The sequence below is a fragment of the Wolffia australiana genome, chromosome 11, assembly GCF_029677425.1.
Source record: "Wolffia australiana isolate 7733 chromosome 11, ASM2967742v1".
In the NCBI taxonomy this organism is placed as follows: Eukaryota; Viridiplantae; Streptophyta; class Magnoliopsida; order Alismatales; family Araceae; genus Wolffia; species Wolffia australiana.
In genome coordinates this window covers 11,059,850-11,083,897 of record NC_135845.1, presented here as the reverse complement: position 1 = coordinate 11,083,897, position 24,048 = coordinate 11,059,850, and the positions used below count along the sequence as shown (strand labels likewise).

Here is a 24,048-nt window from a genome sequence, read left to right as displayed (position 1 = left end):
GGAAAGCTACAAGTAGCCACAAAGAAGCACATATGGCATCAACTTCCAAGGACTCAACACAACAAGGCTGGTATCCTGACAGTGGCGCAACCCACCACATCACCTCCAGTCAGGACAACATTGCATCACGACAAGATTACCAAGGCAACGACACACTTCGAATAGGTAATAAAACAGGCTTGAAAATTATCTCAATTGGATCTTCTAAAATTTCTAGATTTAATCGTACACTTCATTTAAAGGATATATTGCATGTCCCTGATATCACAAAAAAATTGTTATCCATACAAAAACTAACTATGGATAACAACGTATATGTTGAATTTCATAATTCTTTCTGTCTTGTGAAGGACAATGATACACACCAAATCCTTCTCTGGGGAACGGATAGGGATGGTCTCTAGTTCCTCAATCCTCCATCGTGGAATAAATCTGCATTTTTTGGAGAAAGAAAATCCACCGAAACATGGCACAATAGACTTGGGCATCCTCAACTACGGATTGTACAATCCATTGTCCAAAATTATGGTTTACCCACTATTTTCTCAAATAAAAACTTTGTGTGCGATTCTTGCAACATTTCTAAATCACACAAACTTCCTTTTTCTACATCGAATCATGTCTCTTTAGATCTCTTAGAAATTATCCATTCAGATCTATTGGGACCTGCTCTAGTAGTTTCTCATTCTGGGTATTCTTACTGCGTAGTCTTCATAGACGATTGTAGTAAGTATACCTGGCTATACCCTTTGAAAAAGAAAAGTGATCTTATTCAAACTTTTATTGATTTTCAAACCAGAGTTGAAAAAAATCAATTTAATTTCAAAATTTGCTACTTACAATCAGACTGGGGAGGGGAATATCAAACCCTCCACTCATACCTTAAAACTAAGGGAATCGTTCACAGGGTTTCATGTCCTCACACACCAGAACAAAACGGAACTGCTGAAAGAAAATACAGGCATTAGGTAGAAACAGCCTTATCTTTACTGAAAAATGCTCACATGCCCTAAAAATTTTGGGATGAAGCTGTCTCTACATCCGCATTTCTCATAAATCGATTAATCACACTAAATCTCAAAAACAGATCTCCCTATGAAATTTTGTTCAAAATTCCGGCAGATTATAACTTCCTAAGGACTTTTGGATGTTTATGTTATCCTTATTTATGACCATATTCTGTGAATAAGCTTGACTCCAGGTCACAAAAATGTGTTTTCATGGGATATAGTTATCTACATGTGGGATACCGATGCTACTCTCTGGAGTCCGGTAAGTTCTTTATCTATAGACATGTTATCTTTTTATGAAGAAATGTTTCCTTTTCAGCATTACACAACATCTGGAGATAAAGGAATACTCGGAGCACATCCAACCCACGACCATACAAAACAGGCATCTGAGCTTCAAATTCCAGCTTCAAATTCTGTGAATACTTTTACATCAACTGAGTCTTTACAATCCTCAGAAATAGGTGAAAACTCAGGTGACAACTCTAACAATTATACGCCACCAGGTACTCCAGATCCTTTTCAAATTACTTATGATGATCTTCTAGATAAATTTCCCAAAATTGGCCCAACCTTAGATCAAATACCGGAGCCTGGAGGGGTTATGAAAACAAAAAAACTTCATAACATCTATGGCACAAATGATCTTCTGCTTGACAATCCTAGTTCATTTCATGTATTCTCAGTAAGACATCCACTCCCAAAATGTTTCGCTTCCTATACTGTTACCAATGCTGAACCAACTTCTTTCACATCCATGTCCAAAAACATACATTGGATGCAGGCCATGAATAACAAGTATCAGGCTCTGCTATCCAACAATAGAGGGACACTGGTACCTCGACATGATAACCTCCATGTCATAGGTCATAAATGGGTGTATAAGCTTAAATATAAACCATCTGGTGAAATAGACAAGTACAAAGCAAGACTGGTTGCAAAAGGATACAAACAGTTGGAGGGTTTGACTTCCATGAGACTTTCAGCCCTGTTATTACGCACACAAGCATTCGACTACTACTATCTTTAGCGATTAGCAAAAGGTGGAAGATCCATCAGTTAGATGTATCTAATGCCTACTTACATGGTGATTTACACGAAATCATCTATATGGAACAACCTCCAGGATTTAAAAGCAAGACACTCCACACCATTTATGTCATTTGTGAAAATCATTGTACGGACTTAAATAATCTCCTAGAGCTTGGTTTACTAAATTGACTGATTGTCTAATCGAACTTAATTTTGTTGGTTCAAAAACAGATACTTCTCTATTTTTTAAATCACAAAAATATCCTATTTTTATTTTGATATACGTTGATGATATAGTGACTGTTTGCCCTGAGACGTCTAAAATTTCCATGCTTGTGCATCACCTAAACACAAGATTTGCAATTAAAGACTTAGGACAAGCTCAATTTTTCCTAGGAATAGAATTAATTCCCCTTGAACAAGGATGTATATTATACCAATCAAAGTATATTGCTTCTATTCTACACAAGACAAATATGGAAAATTATAAGGCTTCTCCAACCCCATTTGCTGTCTCTCCAGTTGTCAATATTGAAATCTCAACCAACGATGTTGAACTGTATCGACAATTAGTTGGATCCCTTCAACATTTGACTTTGACCAGACCAGACATTGCATTCACGATTAACAAGGCGTGCCAAAAAATGCACTCCCCATCAACCAGTGATTGGCAAGCTCTCAATTCATGGTACCTCAAATTTTACTATCAAAGTATAATGTGTGGTCTCGTAATTCATCGTGCCTCCAATTTTACTATAAATGCTTTTAGTGACACAGACTGGGTAGGAGATAGCTCTGACAGGCGATCAACAGGAGCGTTTTTACTCTACATTGGAAAGAGTATGGTTTCCTGGAGTTCAAAAAAACAGCCCACAGTTGCACGCTCTAGTACCAAAGCTGAGTATAAAGCTCTAGCGAATTATGCATCCGAAGTTCTCTGGGTCAAGTCTCTTCTTAAAGAAATCAACCAGCTGCCAGAAGACAAGCCTATTCTCTAGTGTGATAACATTGGAGCCACATATCTTGCGGCGAAGCCAGTTTTCCATGCCAGAACACAACATATTGAGATAGATTTCCATTTCGTCTGGGTGCAAGTTGCTAGCGGCAACATTCACATTCAATTTGTTCGAAGTGAAGGTCAACTTGCAGACGCTCTCACCAAAACTCTACCCAGGAACATATTTGAAGATTTAGGGAACAAGCTCAACGTCATCCATTCTCCGCAGCTGAGCTTGAAGGGGGTGATAAGGTAGTTAAAAACTCCTAACACGTCAGCGTCAGTTCGACAGACCACGTGGCGCCAGATCGACAGGTATGGACCAATAGGATTTAACTTAAAGATTAGAGTAGTAAAATCGAGCCACATACCCCTATATCTGTTATGGAATTTAGCGGCTAGGATCAAATATAAGTTTAAACATAGACGGTCAGTATTAACGTAGATAGGACTTAATATAGCAATAGGATCAAACGTAGATAGGCAACAAATCCAACGGCTAGGGTTTGTTTTAATATAACCGTTATACATCGTTATAACGGCTATGATTTAAACATAGTAACTATGTAACGACTATTATTATTATTATTATAAATACAAACACACTATTAACGTTCTCTTCGCAGATTAAATCAAGATCTCCGGCTTAGGCCGTTCCTCTTCTCTGCGTCCTCTCCCCTCTCCGTTTCTCCTACCTCCTCCTGCGCAAAATCTCAAGACTGCACAATATTATCCTATTTTTTCTCTTTCACACCTTGTAATGTCATGTTTTAGTGGGTTTATAGTTTGTTTTTCTCTAGGCTAGCCAGATTTACCACGGGTCCTGAATAAAAATGTAAATGCACAGTTATACGTGGCCTCTTTAATTTACAGTATAAGGATATTAGTAGGGAAAAATCCAAATAACTTCATCCATCTACTCCGCCTCAACACCTGGATTTCCTTCGTCGCCACCACCGATGATAGTGCCTACGCCGCCCGTCCAAGGCTAGCGAGCATGAAATAAACTTGCCAGAATTCATGTATGGGTTATTCCAGATCAGGGTTTGTTGTTTTAAGGAGTGAAATTATCGTATGTTTTCTCTTTCACAACTTGTAATGTCACCTTTCAGTGGGTTTAAAGTTTGTTTTTTCTCATGCTTAGCCGGATTTACCGCGGGTCCTGAATAAAAATGTAAACGCACGGTTAAACACGGCCTATTTAATTTACAGTATAAGGATATTAGTAGGGAACGATAGCGCCTTCGCCACCCGCCAACGATAGCGCCTTCGCCACCCGTCTATGGCTAGCGAGCATGAAATAAACTTACCAGAATTCATGTATGGGTTATTCCAAATCAGGGTTTTTTGTTTTAAGGAGTGAAATTATCGTATTTGTTTTCTCTGTCACATCTTTTATTGTAATCTTTCAGTGGGTTTATAGTTTGTTTTTTCCTAGGCTTGCCGGATTTACCGCCGGTCCTAAATAAAAATGTAAACGCATGGTTAAACACGTTCTCAAAGCTTACAAACTTTGTGTTTCCTCCTTAATTTGCACTATAAGGATATTTGTGGGGGAAAACGCCAATAACTTCATCCTTCTAGTCGTTTATTGACAGTACAGTTAGTGCGGAAAAAGTTTTGACATTAATGGTGTTCTTCTTGGGTTGTACAGAGACATCTGTGCTACCGCTAACAGACACATCCATCAATTATATTTTATTTCAATGCTTTCTCTTCCTTACCTATCCCCAGGTACCTAGTATTTATCCTCAATTGCATCTGGAAATTTTATAACTGTCCACGTAGTGCAAGCATTGGATTTGTGGTTCTCCTCATTGCAACAATAACACTTGACTACCATATTTGGAGTAGGGAATGGCACGTCCGGGACGTGACGGCCCGGACGTGACGGAACGGATGACAGAACGTGACGGACGGTGACGTGACGACAGTGTCCAGTCACGCGTCCCAGCATTTACAAAAATTCTGTCACGTTATGTCACGTGTTCCTCCGTTGGGCGTCCCATGTCGGCGTCACCGTCACCGGTGATGTGAGAAAACCCTCCCTCTATTGCTCCTCTTTCTCTCTCGTTCCTCTCTCCCGGTGACGTGCGACTATGTGAGATTTTGGCGTCTCTCGCGCACTTCTCTCTCTCTCTCTCTCATTCCTCTCTCTCAGTCTGTCCCTCTTTCTCTCTTGTCCCTCGCTCTTCTCTCTCTCTCTCTCTCTCTATAGTTGTTCTGTCTCCCTCTTTCTCTCTCGTTCCTTGCTCTTCTCTCTCTCTGCATCTTTCTCTCTCATTCCTCACTCTTCTCTCTCTCTCGTTCCTCTCTCCCTCTTTCTCTCTCGTTCCTCATTCTTCTCTCTCTCTCTCTCCTCGCTTCTTCTCTCTCTCGGCATCTTTCTCTCTTTCTTGCTTCTCTCTCTCTCTCCTCTCTCTGGCGCTCTTCTGTAGCTCTCTCGTTCTTCTCTCTCCCTCTTTCTCTCTGGCGCTCTTCTCTAGCTCTCTCGTTCCTCTCTCTCCCTCTCATGCTCCTTTCTTGCTAGTGGCTATGTGTGCCCTTTTTTCTCTCTTTTCTATCTTTTTGTCTATCCTTCCTCTCTCTATGTCTCTCTCTCTCTCTCTCTCTCTCTCTCTCTCTCTCTCTCTCTCTCTCTCTCTCTCTCTCTCTCTCTCTCTCTCTCTCTCTCTCTCTCTCTCTCTCTCTCTCTCTCTCTCTCTCTCTCTCTCTCTCTCTCTCTCTCTCTCTCTCTCTCTCTCTCTCTCTCTCTCTCTCTCTCTCTCTCTCTCTCTCTCTCTCTCTCTCTCTCTCTCTCTCTCTCTCTCTCTCTCTCCCTCTCTCTCTCTCTCTCTCTCTCTCTCTCTCTCTCTCTCTCTCTCTCTCTCTCTCTCTCTCTCTCTCTCTCTCTCTCTCTCTCTCTCTCTCTCTCTCTCTCTCTATCTCTCTCTATCTCTCTCTCTCTCTCTATCTCTCTCTCTCTCTCTATCTCTCTATTTCTCTCTCTCTCTCTCTCTCTCTCTCTCTCTCTCTCTATGTCTCTCTCTCTCTCTCTCTCTCTCTCTCTCTCTCTCTCTCTCTCTCTCTCTCTCTCTCTCTCTCTCTCTCTCTCTCTCTCTCTCTCTCTCTCTCTCTCCGTTTGTGGCTTTCTCTCGATATCTCTTTCTATCTTTCTCTTTTAAATGTATTTATAAATTTAACGTAACTGCCGTCATCCGGCCGTTATGTCATGTCATGCATCCAGGGCACCTCATCACCGTCACGTCACTGTAACATAAACCTCGTCACATGTCACCATCACTACCTCTGAATTCCATCATCCATCATGTTTCCGTCACAGTGACGCGTGACGTGATGGATGATGATTGTCGTTCCCTGATTGGGAGAACAAGGATTCTCGACGCTGAGGGATTCGATCTGGAATAAAAACAATATACCTTGAAGTAAATAAGTTTGATCGGCAACTAAAAGTTTTGTTTCCTCCACTTTTCTGACATTCTCATGAACTGAATGAGGTAAACTTTGAGATGCACCTGACTTCAGCCTTCTTTCTATCATATATTCAACATGTTCAGAATCCAACAAATGATTATTGGTTTTATGTAAAGACTGAATAAAAATGTTATCTGCAAAAAACCATGACAGGTCAATCTAGTATCTTGAAATATTATAAGCTTAGGGTTCATTCTAGTCAAGCCTAATTTTTCATCATTTAAAAATCTTCCATTTAATCATAAAAAATATATACTAAGTTGTTTACAATTTAAAATTTTCTGACACAAAACTTGCTCATAATCACCGAAAAGAAATTGATTTTTCAAATGTCTCTTCACCCTTCTCCATTTACGATTAGGTTTTTACGGGAGAGAGATTGCTTTGATTTCACTGCTCTCACAAGCACAAGTACAACCCCTTAGCTTGTATGAAAGAATTTTAGCCTTATTCTCTTTGGCGATCCTCGTGTCCTTGAAGAACCTTTTAATTTTGACTAGATTATAAATTAATTCCTCTATTTATAGTTGACCCTTAAAATGAGGAAGATCCATCCATCTTCATGCAATAACATATTCATTGTTGTTTCTCAAATTTGTTGATGTTTAATAATCAAAATTATCATGTAATCATTTTCATATTGAATGTATCATGTTATTGGTTAGATTATCTGAATATTTCGTAATTTCATCATAAATAACACTTTATGCTCATTTTGAGTATTTTAACTAACCTTGCTTGTTTTTCTTGTCAACAATATTTTTATTACTGATAAATATTTTCAAGTTCCATATGTGCAGAAATTTATAGAAACTAAATTGGATGAGGATCAATGGGCTAGACATCCCATGTAATTTTTAAAGTTATTTATTTGGGCTATTGGGCCAAATTGGAGCAACTTTGGTTCTGGGATTCAAAGAAGCAGTAAGAGAGGTGTGATCCACATCATGGATCCTTCCAAAATCCTCTCTAACTTCCCTGTTAATGAGGATCATGAATGTCAAATCAAGGAGTTTCAAATATTCAAATTCAACTAATGGGAAAAGAGGAAGGAATGGTAGCAAGAGAAAATAGGAAAAAAGAAGGGCATTTTACGTCATGCCTAATGTATAAATATTCTCTTCCTCTCTCTCTCTTCCTTATTCTGGACATGCTCTAGCATTGGCTAACCAAAAGGACAAGGCTCTCTAGGATCATGGTTGTTTAACCTGGTTGAAGTAGGAGTTTTGAAGTTGTCTTCATTCACTTATCATTTTCTTGCATTGAAAAATGCCTGATCCTGAGGAAACATAAGGATCCAAATTTATGAACAGTCATTGGGCCTCAAGACACAAGAATAAACACTTTAAGAACATATAGCTAGCATTTCATCATCATTCCCATCCATCTCCCCTATATTTGCTTCATTTTACACCACTTTCTTTCTCAAGATGCCCATTTTCTATAATTTTATTTCTATAACTTACACAATATCTCTAGTTTAATCACTCAAATTTTCATTAGAAACTTCACCTTTTATTTCAAAATCGCATTTTATTTCACACATATTCAAATCCCGTTCAAATCCCGTTCTTTTTTAGTTTATTTTAGGGAGTTCCTGCCCTGTTCCATTACCCGGACTTATTTGGATATATTCGAGTCTCTCTATGGATATCTTTGGACCCCCAGCCCACCTCTATGGGTCTGCCTGAAATTAATTATATATACACATCATATTTATTGTTTCTAGGTCTTTTAGCATTAAAATGAATTCTACAAAATATTAAAAATGAGTATTTATCATTTTTAGTCATTTTTACCTTTTAATTTAATTCAATAAAATTAATAAATTCCAAAATAATATCTTCTCTAAAATTATACCAATTTCTGATAAATCATATTTAACTACTTCAAATCTTTTTGTTACCTTTCTTTTTGAAACTCTAATATACTTTTTGAAATTCTGTAAACTGAAAAATTTGTAAAATATCCTTCTTGAGTTGTGAGCTCATTTCTTAAAATTTAGAGCCTAAAAAATCTGAAATTTAATCACGGCTTCCATGTTGATCAACCCCTTACTTACCATGCATTGTTTATATGGTATTAAGTTGAAAATCATTATAAATATTTTTGTTGAATCTAAATCATAATTGGAATTATTAATTAACTTTATCTAACATCACTAGATGCCACCTTAATGCAAGAGAGTTATAGAACGATGGCTTTTGTCTATAAGCCAACGATGTCTTGAATTCATAAAACCCGCCTCTTCAACCCTTGAGCCAAGTACCACAAAGGCATTATGGTTAAGCAAATTACAACTAGATAACTTATTTAAAAATGAGAACAATAAGAGGGAGAAAAGTGGTTCTTACAAAAAAGGAATACTTCAAATTCAATGGGGCCTTATATAGGCTACTAAAAACATAGGGTGTTTCATAATGTTAATGCCCTTGGAAATACAACTTGAAACATCGGGGGAAATAACATAAATATGACAGAACAGAATATCAGAAAATAGGAGTCCTGACCAGATATATTCTCGAGAATCTGAGACTTTTTTGGCTCAAGAAGATTTTGAAGCCAAAATAATAAGATTTCAAGCTCTAGAAAGGTGTAGTGCATATGTTTTTGGAGATTTTGGATGAATAAAAATATGCTAGAATATTTCATGCATAAATTGGTTTTTTTAAGGATCTTACCTTTGATAACATGCATTTTTAGTACCCTATATGATTATATTTACATGTTTATTTCCATTAAATTACATATATTTGTATGCTATCAAGCTTAACGTAATTAAATCTATTTTTAAATGATGTTCTGAATTTTTATGTATTTTTTGTGCATTTTTGGGGAAATTTTATGACGATAGAAACGGAAAATGATTTTTCTGGAATTTTTTAACATTAAATTTGGAAACATATGATTTTTCTAAGTTGAAATACATATTTCTATGTATTTTTGGGTTTTTATTTTATTTATTATGAATTTAAAAATATTTATATGTATTTAGAAATGTATATTTATATGTATTTTTTAGGCCTTTTATCTCACGCCGCCACGTGTCGCCATTCGATTCGTGGAACAACGACAAATCACAGCTAGCGCTGATGATTGGTGAAGGCCAATCATTTTGCTAGGATATCATGGCTTTTGAATTGTGAACTTTTGATTTGCGAAGCGATTATTGCAGTGATGACTGACACATCAACTTTTGGACAAATAAAAAATAAGTCCTTTTTTTGCAATAAATGCGCATGTGGGCCGAGGCACAAAATGACAAAATATGACTTTTCTTCATCTATTTGTTTTTTCTTTTGAAATAGCGGCAGGCTACGTGGCCAAACCACATAGCGCCCCATGTACATGTGGCCTGCGCGTGTTCATGTGGCACCCAGCTGTCAAGATTTAAGAGGATAAAAAGAAAGAGAAGAGCTGATGTGGCATGCACTGATGCGACGCCACATCAGATGCAAAGAGTATTAAAATCTAATTTAATATATGTATCATTCTCTTTTGTCTTTTTGCCCTTTTACAAGTACAAGTGGTGACTCCAAAAAACACGCTCATGGAAGACAAGAAGACATGGAATTTCAAGCTATTTGACAGTTCAACCAAACAAAAAATGAGGAAGCGTCAGAGACAATGATGAGGAGCAAGAAAAAATCATGCGCTATGGTTGCTCCAACTTCAAACGGCCAAATCTTAGCACTACAACTCTGATTGAGCTGAAATTTTCAGCACTGCTTCGTCTTCCTCTCCTCTTTCCATCCATACCCCCCGATTTATAAATAGAGGTCTGGATCACTGTAAATTTCATCTTGAACTTGTGTCCTACTTGTGTGGGCTGATTGAAGTATAGTGAGTTTTGAGATCCATCAAGTGTGTTCTTGGTGTCCTAGGTCTGTGGGGAGAAGCATTAGAGAAGAGGGGGAGCTTACCAGCACTTGCAAATATCTGTGATCCTGGCAAAAGATAAGGATCTAAGGTAAGCATCTTCGCCTTACGTTGCTCTTTTCCTGACATCATAGTTCGCTGAGTTAGGGATTACTATCCACTTTTTACTATTATATCACCTCCTTACATTCCTCTTATCTCTTCTCTTCCCATAACATTGTTCTACATTCAACCACTTTCGTATCGTTCGCATTCTCTATCTTATTTGCTTATCGTTACGCAAAATTATACGTTCACATATTCTTTTCTTTACTAAGTTAAATTAAAATATAACTATTACGTCCTTTTACTCGATATCTCACACATCCTACTCTCGTCTTCATCTCTTCTCGCTTTGATCATCACTATAATAAGAAATTAATTCCTTAATCATTTTTCCTTGTGCAGATGATCCGTACTCATCACTAGCTAAACTTTCCTAAGTATGGTTAAATATATTGTTTTTATTGAATAATCCTAATTACTAACAATTAATTAAAGCCCCTAAATTTGAGATTATCAAGCTTCTAAGCGATTCTCCACCCAGCCCACCACCAGTTAATTGGCTACATAAATCATGAAATTGGTTCCTTGGCTACATCAATCATTCCCTTGTTGGAGAACTTCCTTACTAGTAACTTGGATGCTAACTTGGTAAGCCATCTAGACAGTCACCCTGATAAGTGACTAGATAATCACCCAATACATTGAATGGACAGCCATCCAACTATAATGTTCTGTTGTCTTGATTGAGGGTTTGAAATTGATATAAATATCAAATTCATACAAGTTGATATACGTAGCAGATTTAAAATATAAAACCGAACATGATTGCATCACCTTGTGTGGAACTGATTTCAGAATCTATTTTCTCATTATCGGAGTTCCTTGAAGTCTTTCACATGTAGAACAATGGATAACCTCTTTTACTTCTTTAATCCTTTAGGAAGATGTAGTTGATCTTCTCACCATCCATTCTCACTAGAAGGCAGATAAATATGAGAAGGAAGAAACCATATGTGGCTGTCATGATCATGTAAAATGGGTAGGCCGCCTCACTCTCTACTTAATTTGGACCTTTTCAAAAAACCCTTATTTTTAGTATATCCTCCAACATTCATAGATCTTGTGTGTGTGACCCTCTTGGCCCATGTATCAGTCTAGTTAAAACTTTAACAGCCCAATAGAATTAAATTAGCCAACCTTAAGTATTAGGTATATCAGCATATTGATTAATTGATCAACAATCAATTTAACCTAATCCTTTCACAAAAACTTTAAAAATAAACTAATCCTTAATTAGAAGGTCCAGTAATCTTGTAGTCACATGGATACAGCTGGAGGCCGAGCAATTGATCAGCTTGAAGAAACTCTCTCTGGAAGCAAGTCACGGGTGGAAAAAGTTCCCCAAAAGATATTCAATGCTTTCATGCTTTAGAGATCATTCATGAAATGATCTAATGCTTCCACCAATGTAAATAAGTTTTCATGATTCATAACTATAATCCCACAACTCAACAGTACATAATAAACTAAATTATATAAATCACACAAGAATAATACTAATGAATAAACAATTATTTCAATAAGCTAAAATATGATATGAAATTTGCCTAGATAGACACAACATATATCATCAACCACTTATCGTACCAACAGGGCAACCTTCAAGATAACTATTTGTACAGCTAGCTTATCAATTTTCTTGGTTAGTAAGTTATATATGGAACCAAATTAGGGTGTTATTTTTAGTGGCATGGTAAATTTGATTCACCTTAATCAAACAAAAAATTTACAAGATAAACTCATTCAAATATGTTTAATGGAATTGAGTTCATCTAAACAAGGACTGACATTTTAAGATATATTTAATAGTTGAGCTAGAGTTAATAAAAATAATATGATAATGTGATTAAAAAGGTATAGTAAAATAAAAGAAGTGATAAGCGACAATAAGAAGGTAGAGAAACGATGGAAGATAACTAATAGATGTAGTTAGGGTAATGGAGAAAAAGGTATTATATATAATAATAAGTAAAATGAGTAGTTTAGAGAGAACTAGAAAAGGAAGAGGTAATATGTTTATGAGAAAAGATATTATTTATATTATTAGGTTTTATATATTTTATAGATATTAGAGATTAAGAATAAGTGTTATATTGGAAGATATATAATATTATAATAAAGGAATATACAAAAAGAGAAAGACATGAAGAGTTATTTTTTAGATTTTTAATTAAAATATCCAGTAGTAAGCTAGAGAGATATTGGTATGTATATTTTTATTATTATTTATTTTACATGATATTTTGATTATATGTAGAGCAAGATAGATAGATATAGTAATGAAAGAAGGTTAAAGATGTTGGGATTTAGTGAATAGGTGTATTTATTTTAAGCAGAAGATTAGAGGAAGGGGGAATACGAGTATTAAAGATCTTAAGAAAGAGATTAATTGAGTGAAGTAGAGAGTAATTTATATATGCTGAGTTAAAGATGAAGATAGATGAGAAAACTCATTTTTTATTGTTTAGAGAAGGAGAGAATAGGAATAATTAAGAGGGTTAGTATTTATATTAATATATGGTTGGGGTAGTTTATAATAATAGGATATGGTTTATTTTAATTTTATATATTTATTAAGTAAATTTTAGTATTTTATAACATAAAATTTATTGAAAATAGGATAAATCAGGTAAAGTGGTCAGTGCATGTCAAGTATTTGTTGAAATGCCTTATAGAGGTCAAACTATGAAACGAGATTCGAATTTCTGGTCAGATTAGATATATGTCTAATAAAAAAGTAAACAGATATTAGATTGTAAAAATTTACCTAATAGTTTCATAACATCACCAATAATGGCCCCATTCAAACAAAAGAGTATGGGGGCATTGCTCGTTACCTCCTAACTTTGGTGTATGTGCTAGCTGTCCACCTCCATGCTGTCATGTTTCCAGGTTTCTTTAAAGATGCTAATGTGCTTTCTTCGGCATTCAAGGAAATGGGAGTGATGTCATTCCTCTCCCTAGCTTGTCTTGTCGCTAGAAGGGTCTCCCACCGCTGCTCAGAAAATTTATCCGAAGATGCCAAAATTAGGTTGAAAACCCCTTTTTAAGGATTCAAGAGAGCTTTAGAGGTTGTTGGTGGTGTGAATCAGACTTGGGAGTCCTCTTCAAGCTGTTGGATCACTTGTGGTTAATTAAAAAAAAGCCTTAGCCAAAACCTCAGTCTGGCGAACAAAGTCAATGTATACTGGCAGAGATGGATGGATCTGCACTTGGCCATCTGATCTCCTTCATGGCGGATCCATAGATTGTGATTAAATCACAGTCGTGGACTTTTAATGAATCAATTTCACGCCATTCCTACATTCACAGTCTTGTCAGCCAGCCCATCAGCTTCCTCCTTCCTGATTCGTCATTCACATAGGCCCATTGTCCTCGTCAACCTCCATCGACAAATCATGAGTCAATAAATGAAGAAATAATATTAATAAGTTATGTATTTTAAATATCCCCATTTGATTTTCCTTGAGAAGATCGAGCACCCAAGATTATATGGGCATACATAAATCAGCCCGATATGACATGGGCTTTGGGCCTGGTTGGCTCAAAGTCAGGTGATATTTTCTTTGTTAGTTCCTTAAGGTCGCAGCCCATTGGGAAACGATTCTTCTTTTCTCTTCTAAGCCTGGCGCAATGTAGAATGAAATAAATTTCTTAGAGTAATACCACATTAAAAATTTTGGGGAAGCTAAATAATATATACATATTCAGTGTGATTCTAATATGAATTCAATATGCCTTTCCCCTGTGCACATAAGCGGCCACATTATATCATGTGCTCGGACTTCGAATGCGAGCCTTTCTATTATGCACCCAAGTGGGCTCAACGAGTCCACCTGAGTGCTTATTATGATATCGAATCAGCCTTATTTGCTGCTACTGCTTGCACACTAGTACTTACCAGCTACAAGCGAGCTTGATCACTCTACGCTCAATAGCATATGATTGGCTTGGGCACTCTTGTGCCTAGCTGGCTCGGTGACTGGCACTATCCATTTTTATTTCTTCTTACTCTTTTTCACTCGTTATTTATTTATTTATTTAAATTTTAATTAAAACCTAAAAAATATAAATTAACTCACTAGGGAGAAGAATTAAGCCCAATTGAATTTTCCACCCCATTAAAACTCCTAATGTTAGTGGAATATATTTGTTATAGTGCATATGTGATACTTATAATGAAGCCCATGAATATACGACCGGACTTAGTGAATTATGATAAGATCATAATAAGGAAATCACTAGCCCTTAAGCATGTGTTCTAAATATTATTTTTCAAAGAATTGTCAAGAAGGACATCAGAATATTTGGTTAGAATAACAATATCTAGCCTCACTTATAAAATGAGTATGGCTAGTCCTATAGCTATTAGTATGGAGAACTCTAATGATAAATAGTGGGTGCTCTTTAATGGAAAGAGTTCACCAAATTGATCGGTATGAATCCCTAAATGGTATTATACTAAATTATCAATCATGTTGATTTGCATCATGGTTGTATAAGTGGTCCTCAGACTTAAGACAACAAAGATGTTTTGTACAAGGTCAATTTTACTTAAGACAACAAAGATGTTTTGTACGAGTTCCTAATCATGGGATTATAAGCAGTCTTAGTCCAGGTGCATTAAGAAGTTTACGAAGATGATTAAATGGTTAACATGGGATCGCCCACTCTCTATTTAAGAGGAGACAACTCAAGGAAGTTCTTTGCCAAAGTACTGAAATATTGGAGAAGATTTCTTCAATAATTTCCAAATGCATCTGAACTAACTTAGATGACCAATTAGAGGTTCGATAGTTGACAATAACCTAAGTTCTCCTTGGAGTATCAAGCGAATGAAGGAGGTGTAGCTTCTCAACCCAAAGGTTGGAGATTCATCCTATCAATTGGGTTAAATTGATCTAACATAAATTCATCTATATGATGATATAGTTAATTAATATGGAAGGTCAATAAAGGTTACTAAGACACTAGGGTCATCAACTAGACTGATACATGGCTAGAGGGTCACACACTAATGGTCTTTTGGACTTAGAAGATATACTTAAAGTTTGGGAGTTTTATGAAAAATCTACTTAGTATAAATAGGGGATGGCCCTAAACAAAATTCAACCAGGCCTGAATTATTTAGGGGTGTTAACCTTTTTTTCCCTTCTCCACATAGCCCCCCTCCATTCCCAGTGCAATCAATATAACGTAACTAGGATGATGAAGGGTGAACAAAGCTCATCAAGGTGAAGGAGAATATTCGATGTGCCAAGGATCATGTAGATACTTCTAGAGGCCGTACACATGAGCAGCTACACACGACTCATTCAAGTATCAAAGGAATCATGGATGCAACTCATGTCGAGGTGATTCGTTTCATGGTTTTTAATCATGGTAGTTCAATTTTGTTTGGCTTCCCCGATGAATTGTTCTTAGTTTTTTCAACTATATCAATGACACATAACCAAACAAAGGTCATCTAGGAAGCCAGATTGGTGTGAACCTAGCTGATGTTGGACGTCATTCGATCGACACAAAATATGATGGTTCGGTGCCGATAAAGGATGATGGTATCAACGTCGACGGTGTCGCCGTCCGACGGATGAACCCTGATGGTCGATGTAACTATGATGAGGTGAATGAGTGCCCTACGTGTTGTACATGTAGGCTCCAACTCGAGGGAGGCGCCGAGCTCCAAGCTTGGACTAGGTCACTGAGTGTCGACGACTGTGGCCTCTCGAACCTCGTCAGAGTGACGAAGGCATCTACGGCCGAATGGAAGCAATCCGTTGGGCTCGCATGTGATTGACGGACTCATTTGTATCGGTAAGACACTCGTGATGTCCTAGTTTTCTCTCAATTATTTCCTCTCACACCTAGCTAGCCCGAGCGCGGTGGAATCAATACAAAAAGTACACTGCAAAGAGTAATATAACAAGCGGCAAAGAGAGGGCGTACCTCGTCGTCGGGCAGCTCATTGTGCAGGTTGTTCGTCGATACGACTGCTGGCGCAGATACGATGGAGAGGGTGCTGGATAGTGTGGGCTGGGAGGTTGAAGAGGGGCCGAGGGGAGCGGCACGAGGCAAAACTTCAGCTCAAGCGAATGAGGACCCAGCTTGCACGTCCCTATGGAACCGACATAGGCAGGGTCCGAAGACGGTCGCGAGCGATGATGCGTCTCAGCGATGGATCGTAGGACGCCACGACTGTCAGCAGCAACACAAAATTCTTGCAGTTTGGTGGAGGCGATGACACAATCTGGGTACCAACACGGATCGAGCGACGCCAGTTAACTGGCATTAGTCTGATCGGAGACAATTGATCAGCGTTAACTCGAGCAATGTCGGCTGGACCATGATAACTGGTCAGAGTGATCGGTTCAGCAGCAGCAATATCAGGAACCAATCGATCAGATTCGAAGTGACTCCGATCAGTCTTGCGTTGGCCGTTGCCTACCGGTCGATTGTCGAAGAGTTGTTTGATCAATCAAGGACATATTCTGCTTCACTTGATCACTACACCCGGTTGTTTTGCCGTCGATTCGATGACCCCTTTTTAAATCATCGGCAGTGTAGGTTGGAGACTTGATCAACGACCGTAGATCACAATCATGTTCTTGCTGCCGGAGACTCACGAATCGAGGAATTTCTATCGGTGATGATTTCAGATGGTGAAGAATTGAGAACTCACAGTGGCTCATGGTGAATTCCCGTTTACTCCGGGGTGAGAATTTTCATTCTGCCGAAGTATCTAGATCTTCTGTCCAGCCAATTGTCGATTTCTGCGATCGTAGACTGGTCGAGAAATGCCGCGGCGTAGAATCAGTTCAGCGTGGCCGAGTTTGGGGGATCAACATGATTCCCACTACTTGAGTTCAATCTCTGTGCGTCTTCCACGGGCAGGAAACTGGTCGATTGTAGAAGATTGCCTGCAACACTGCTGTGGGAGGGGCTCAGCAAACTTGGGGCGAGGTTACCCGTCGCCAAATCTGTTGAGGGGCGAACCTCCTCAGGCGATCGAAGGACAAGACAAGGGGCAATGAAGGGGATCCAAAAGACTAAGGATCCCTTCACTTTGATGGTGAAAACACAAACACGGGGTGCATTGCCATGCTAAGAAGATGGGACGACCGCGACGAAAACACGAGACACGACTAGGAAAACAACGAAAATCAAATGGGATAATCGAGCATTTCTTTCACCCAGTCCTCGACGACGACGGCGGGTGGCTTGGACGACGTCGATGACGCTCCTTGATGGTGTGCGCCATCACTAGCCAAGCATCTATCTTTCTCATCAACTAGCCTCCCAAGCATCCATGTAGATAGTCAGCAAGGTAGTTAACCAACAAAAGATAATATTTAAACACCAAGCTGATATCAACCAACAAGCTCCAACCAAAATAGTATTAACGATTCACCTTACTATTAGGTAGCTAAACAAGGAGACAATACAAAGGCACTCAACCAGACAAGGAGACAAATAAGGAGTGCATAACTCATGTGACATACAAGGTGAGTATTTATTTCTTAAATTTATTATGAGTATACTTTAATATAATTAAGTTACTTAATTTAAAATAAATTGATTAGGTGTAGTAGAACAACCAGCTTTTGCAGCACTTAGATGCCCCTTAGCACGTCGGCACAGAGGATTTTTTCATTTGAATTTTAATTAAATTTTATTGTATGAGTTTAATATTCTTATGTTTTTGAGACACCCATGTTAGTAAGGCCAACCCTAGCGAAATGATTGGCCAAACAGACAGACACATTTTACCATTTGATGTAAGTTGAAAATAAAATCAGACTATATGTCCATCTCAACTGTAGTGACGTGAGGGAATATGTGGAAACATATGAGTATGTAACTATGTGACAAGTAAATAATGTGATATATTGTAATCACAGCCATATGATGCAGATTATTTATAAATGGACTCAAAAATCTCAGCGGTGTAGAAAATCCATTATACTATTCTATTAGGATTTTGTTTCAATCTGATGCAATCTTAGAGATGAATCTATGTGTGCCCAAAACAATAGATTTGATTCCAAATTAAATGCAAAATACACTTGAAATGAGGGCCCTGTCATCTATACAAATGAGTTTTTAGCCTCTTATCCATAAAAAATAGATCAGTAGAGAGGTAATATTTGTTACTTCAGTGTCAATATTTATTACAAATGTTTTTCACATTTATTAATTATTATTTTGATTGTACAATCGGATCACAATAATTATGAAAATTTTATTTTATTTATGATTTGAAATATCTGGATATTCCTTTTGTTCTATCCCTTTCATTCCAATACTCTAATCCCTATATCTTCTACCTAGTTTTTTACCTTCTTGATATTGATTATTCCTACACGAATACCCACCTCTTTTGGTTTCTATAGCAAAATCTTTGAGTTCTTACTTAATACATACACTTTGGTTTTAATACGTTTTGATTGATCCTGTGACAAGAATTGGAATGCTGGAGAAATATACCAGATGGTTAAAATATACCACAATTTTACAGGTTACATGAAGTTAATGAGATGATAGAATAGAAAATATCAATTTTTGCTTTAGGGAAACGTTAATCAGCTTGTGAAAGTGTAACACAGTTAGTGAAACCAGGAATGTTGTTAAAATATACTACAACTTCTGAGGACATGCTCAACAAGAACCGATGAGATGATAGACCGGAAACCCTCAATATTTTTTAGGGAAACATAAATCAGCTAGTGGGAGTAGTATCCAAAGATAAATAATTATCTTAAAATTAAATTAAATCTTTCATATGTTAACTGTAAAGCCATATTGGGTATTTAATTCTAGATACTACTATGTGTAAGCCATCAAGTGAAAAAATGTTTTTTTTCCACTATAATATGTTTCCACACAAAAAAATTGAAACTAATAACCCAAAAGTGAAACAAATTGTAAATAGTAAATATTTTGTCACTCAATGACAATGTGTGCCCTTTCTCATTGTCCAATTGAAGCAGATACATCTTTAACATTAATGGTAGTGCACAAATTGTATAGCTTAAATTATATAAAAAAGTTGAATATATATATATATATATATATATATTAACATAAGTATTATATTTTATTTTTCTGATTTGGGGTATTGAATGCACTTCATGTTCTCTATTATTTTTCACATATGAAAATGGCTCACAAATTTTATTATTTTATGCATCAATTCAATACATGATCTTGATCTTTTTGAAGAAACAAAATCTTCCACAAATTATTTGTCAAAGATATTCTTCCAAAAAAATACTGAACAAGTCCCAGAATTTTATCCGGCAGCATTGTTGGTAATTTACAGGTAAATAAATATGGGTGAATATGATTTTACCAAATTTACTAGCTTTACCCAATGGTATTTTTGTAAGATTGAGGAAATAACTTAGATAACAACATATGTTTTGACTTCATTATCAAGGAGAAGATAGCAAAGCAAGGAATATGTAGCAACCCGACAAGGAAATACCTGAAATTCAAATCATGGTGGTCATCATGATGGGCTCTATTAAAACTTGCAAAGAGATTAGTAATTAAACAAATTTACAGCAGGGCTAGGAAAAAATAAAGAGATATAAAAAAATCCTACAGGTTGGACTCCCATGGATATAAGAGTATGTATTAAAATGTGAGTCAAGAAAAAAATCTATCTCCTCACAAAACCTAAGATTTTAACCCATCAAAAACTAAACCTAGAGTTTAAATATCTTTCAACTATTTGAAGTGATCAATCATCAAAAGAACATAGATAAATAATCTTACCACATTGGGGAAAAAGGAGAAGACATGTCTAGAAAAGGATAAGGCCACCTGAAACAATAAAAAAATGTTATGAAAGTCACATGATCATAATTATTTGAGGTTATGTTTGGAAACTTACCAGATTTTAATGGATGCATGTAAAATCCATTGAAAAATTACATATGTCACCGTCCATAGGAAGAAATAGGAAATCCGAAACCAGGGGAATTTCTATACAGCAAGAAATAGAAAATGATTTAGGACCCAAGTTTTCTATCACAGGGATAAGGACTCGGTAAGTGAGTGTATCCAGCAGGAGCATACCAAAGAGTTAAGAGCAGCCTCTCCAAAGACAAAGATAGCGTTTACTGAGTGCATCCCAATCATAATCTGCCAGAGTTTAAATTAAAAAATAGGGGAAATGTCAAAAAAAATCTATTTTCCTAAAAGTTCCCATTTTTTTCTTAAAAACAGGGGTGTTCCTGAATACTAACAAAATTAAGACTGTAATTTTTGGTGGCCAGAAATGGGACTATGACGACCCAAAAAACGAGGTCGGTGAGCATCACAGCTCCTGCATTCATCTGTAGACCAAAGAACAGTGAGGATTTGAAAATCAAAGCAATGGAGAACATCATGCGTCTTGTTTTTATACGAAACAAGACACATCTATGTATTTATAATAAACTCATCTACAATGCTACAAAATATCTTTCTGAAAATGTGTTATTAAGCTCACAATCTTTTATATAACATCGATGACGACTTCCGGAATGACTGATGGAATTGCAATCCCCACCATTTTCAAAGAGTTCACCCAACCAAAATTTAAAATACAAGATTTTGAAAGATGATAATTCAATTACCTGGAAAATAATTTGGAGTGAGCATCCGAGAAAGGCAGCAATCCGATGAACCCTACGGTCATCCAAATTTCTATGAGCACTTCCTGCCTCCACCTTTGTGCTACTTGATATATCATCATCATCGTTCTTTAACAGCTCATAGCAACCGCAAACGGACAGCAGAGATCCGATCTGCATGCAAATTCTCAGTAATCTGATGGATTTTCCACCGCACGATAAACATGAATAATTGCTTACCCCAAAGTAAAGAGTGACCGATGCAAATGTCCACCTGTAGAAGCAAAGATCAAATATCAAATACAACCTATGAATATAAGATGGATATATCCTAAAGTCAAGCATTAATCTGATAGGCGAATACTTACTGGGTGTAGTAACAGAACATCTGTCCACCCTTCAAATACAGGGTGGTGATGAGAAGTGCCAGAAGAAGAAGGAAGGCCAACGCTCGATAGATCAACAGCCATGCAGGATGAATTTCCTTGAGACAGGGCCTCCAAGATTCTTCTTTAGATGAAGAACCGACAGCCTTTTCTCTGGCTTCCTCTCCGCTCTCCTGCGTTGATTTTAATCCTTCGTAACGCCGTATTAATATCCCTGCCATGACCGTAGCGAAGATAATCCAGATGGAGCAGAGCAAGACTCTCCAGTTCAGCCAGTACTCTGCCGTGTTCGTCACAGAACTCGCGGCCGGCCTCCATGAATGGTCTGAATAACCTGGAGAAAAATGGATGCCGATCATCTTCTTTCTTCTTCTTCTTCTTCTTCTTCTTCTTCTTCTTCTTCTTCTTCTTCTTCTTCTTCTTCTTCTTCTAGGTCTAGGCGTTATATATGGGTAGCCATTAATGTGGAGAGTAAATTGGGTATGGAGCACGAGGACGAAGAGGAGTAAGGGGGGGCTTCCACATCGCCTTCAACTCCGGAAGAACTTAATACATCAGTAACTCAACCAAACCGTTGGGAACAAATCTCTAGAAGTTCTCCGAGAAATTCCGGGCATTGATTTCGATACTCACCGAGAACATGATGATGAGATGACCCAGAACAGAATCCAGAGGAAATTAGTGACGAATCATGAGTTCGATTCTCCGACTTGACCGTAACCCGACCGACAGAATCATGTTATGAACAAGCGGAAGACCTTCAATGACGATAATCAGATGGACGAAACTGATTAAAAGAAGAGATGCCTTGACTTGCCTCTTCACCAAGCTGATCAACAGGTAGAACAAGAGAGAGAGAGAGAGAGAGAGACTTAAATTCTTGGAGCTGGCGTAGGACTGAGACAGTCGAATAAAGGAAACGGAGAGCCCAGTTGCCTTCAACAAAAACTTCGTCTCTCTCACTTCTCTTTGCAGAGAACATGCGATCTACCTTCTTCTCTCTCTCTCTCTAGAGCGAGGATTTGGCGCTGGACCGGAGTAAAATTATTGCGCGGACCAAAAGGCAATTTAAGTCCAATGGCGTATTGACGGCGTAGAACACAGCCCACCTAACAGTTTCGTCAGCGGAGATGTTGCAATTCCAAAAACAACATCGCTGTACGCCACAATCGGAGTAACCCGGATGTTTGTTCCTCTTCTCCTAAAAGAATGGGATTTCCTATTCCTTTCCAGGGACAAGACCAACTATCGCTGGCAAAAAGGTTGAACCTTTCCATGAATACCTCCGTCTCACTCTACCCAATTATGAGTAACCTTTTCTCGAACAAGAGTGGAATTACCCTGAAATCCACTCTCTCTCCTGGGGCATGACCAACTCTAGCAGGCAAAAATGAGCAACCTCTCTCTCTCTCTGCCCAATACTGAGCAACCTTTTGTCGAACAAGAGTGGCATTACCTAGAAATCCACTCTCTCTCTCTCCAGAGGCATGACGAACCGTCGCAGGTAAATATGAGAAAGCTTTCCATCTCGCTCTATCTCTATCTCTCTATCTCTATCTCTGGCTGTATCTCTATCTCTCTTTCTCTCTATATATGTATCCCTCTCTTTGGCTGCATCTCTATCTCTGGCTGTATCTCTATCTCTCTTTCTCTCTATATATGTATCCCTCTCTTTGGCTGCATCTCTATCTCTGGCTGTATCTCTATCTCTCTTTCTCTCTATATATCTATCCCTCTCTTTGGCTGCATCTCTATCTCTGGCTGTATCTCTATCTCTCTTTCTCTCTATATATCTATCCCTCTCTTTGGCTGCATCTCTATCTCTGGCTGTATCTCTATCTCTCTTTCTCTCTATATATCTATCCCTCTCTTTGGCTGCATCTCTATCTCTGGCTGTATCTCTATCTCTCTTTCTCTCTATATATGTATCCCTCTCTTTGGCTGCATCTCTATCTCTGGCGGTATCTCTATCTCTCTTTCTCTCTCTATATGTATCCCTCTCTTTGGCTGCATCTCTATCTCTGGCTGTATCTCTATCTCTATCTCTATTTCTCTCTCGCCATTTCTCTCTATCTCTCTCCATATCTCTCTCTATCTTCCCTCTCTCTCTTCTCTCTCTATCTATATCTCTCTCTCTTCCCTCTCTCTTCTCTCTAACTATATCTCTATCTCTTCCCTCTCTCTCTTCTCTCTATCTATATCTCTATCTCTTCCCTCTCTCTCTTCTCTCTATCTATATCTCTATCTCTTCCCTCACTCTCTTCTCTCTAACTATATCTCTATCTCTTCCCTCTCTCTCTTCTCTCTATCTATATCTCTATCTCTTCCCTCTCTCTCTTCTCTCTATCTATATCTCTATCTCTTCCCTCTCTCTCTTCTCTCTATCTATATCTCTATCTATATCTCTATCTCTTCCCTCTCTCTCTTCTCTCTCTATCTATATCTCTATCTCTATCTCCTCTCCATATATATCTCTCTATCTCTCTCTACCTCTATCTCTCTCTATCTCTCTTTATCTCTCCATCGCTATATTTATCTCTCTCTAC

General features: G+C 37.7%; 1 protein-coding gene across 2 annotated transcripts; it reads right to left on the bottom strand.

Moving 5' to 3' along the window:
- Positions 1-17,206: 17,206 nt before the first annotated feature.
- On the bottom strand, positions 17,207-23,662 carry LOC144709444 (uncharacterized). Of its 2 annotated transcripts, none has more exons than XM_078582997.1 (8): positions 21,485-23,662; positions 21,357-21,390; positions 21,120-21,290; positions 20,748-20,837; positions 20,578-20,643; positions 20,393-20,484; positions 20,275-20,322; positions 17,207-17,785 (listed from the first exon to the last, which is right to left on the bottom strand). In XM_078582997.1, the coding sequence occupies exons 1-8, from the start codon at positions 21,859-21,861 to the stop codon at positions 17,782-17,784; spliced, it is 882 nt and encodes a 293-aa protein (XP_078439123.1). In that variant the 5' UTR covers positions 21,862-23,662; the 3' UTR covers positions 17,207-17,781. The 2 variants fall into 2 exon arrangements, with proteins under 2 accessions (XP_078439123.1, XP_078439122.1); XM_078582996.1 differs by lacking the exon at positions 17,207-17,785 and adding an exon at positions 19,851-19,981.
- Positions 23,663-24,048: the final 386 nt, after the last annotated feature.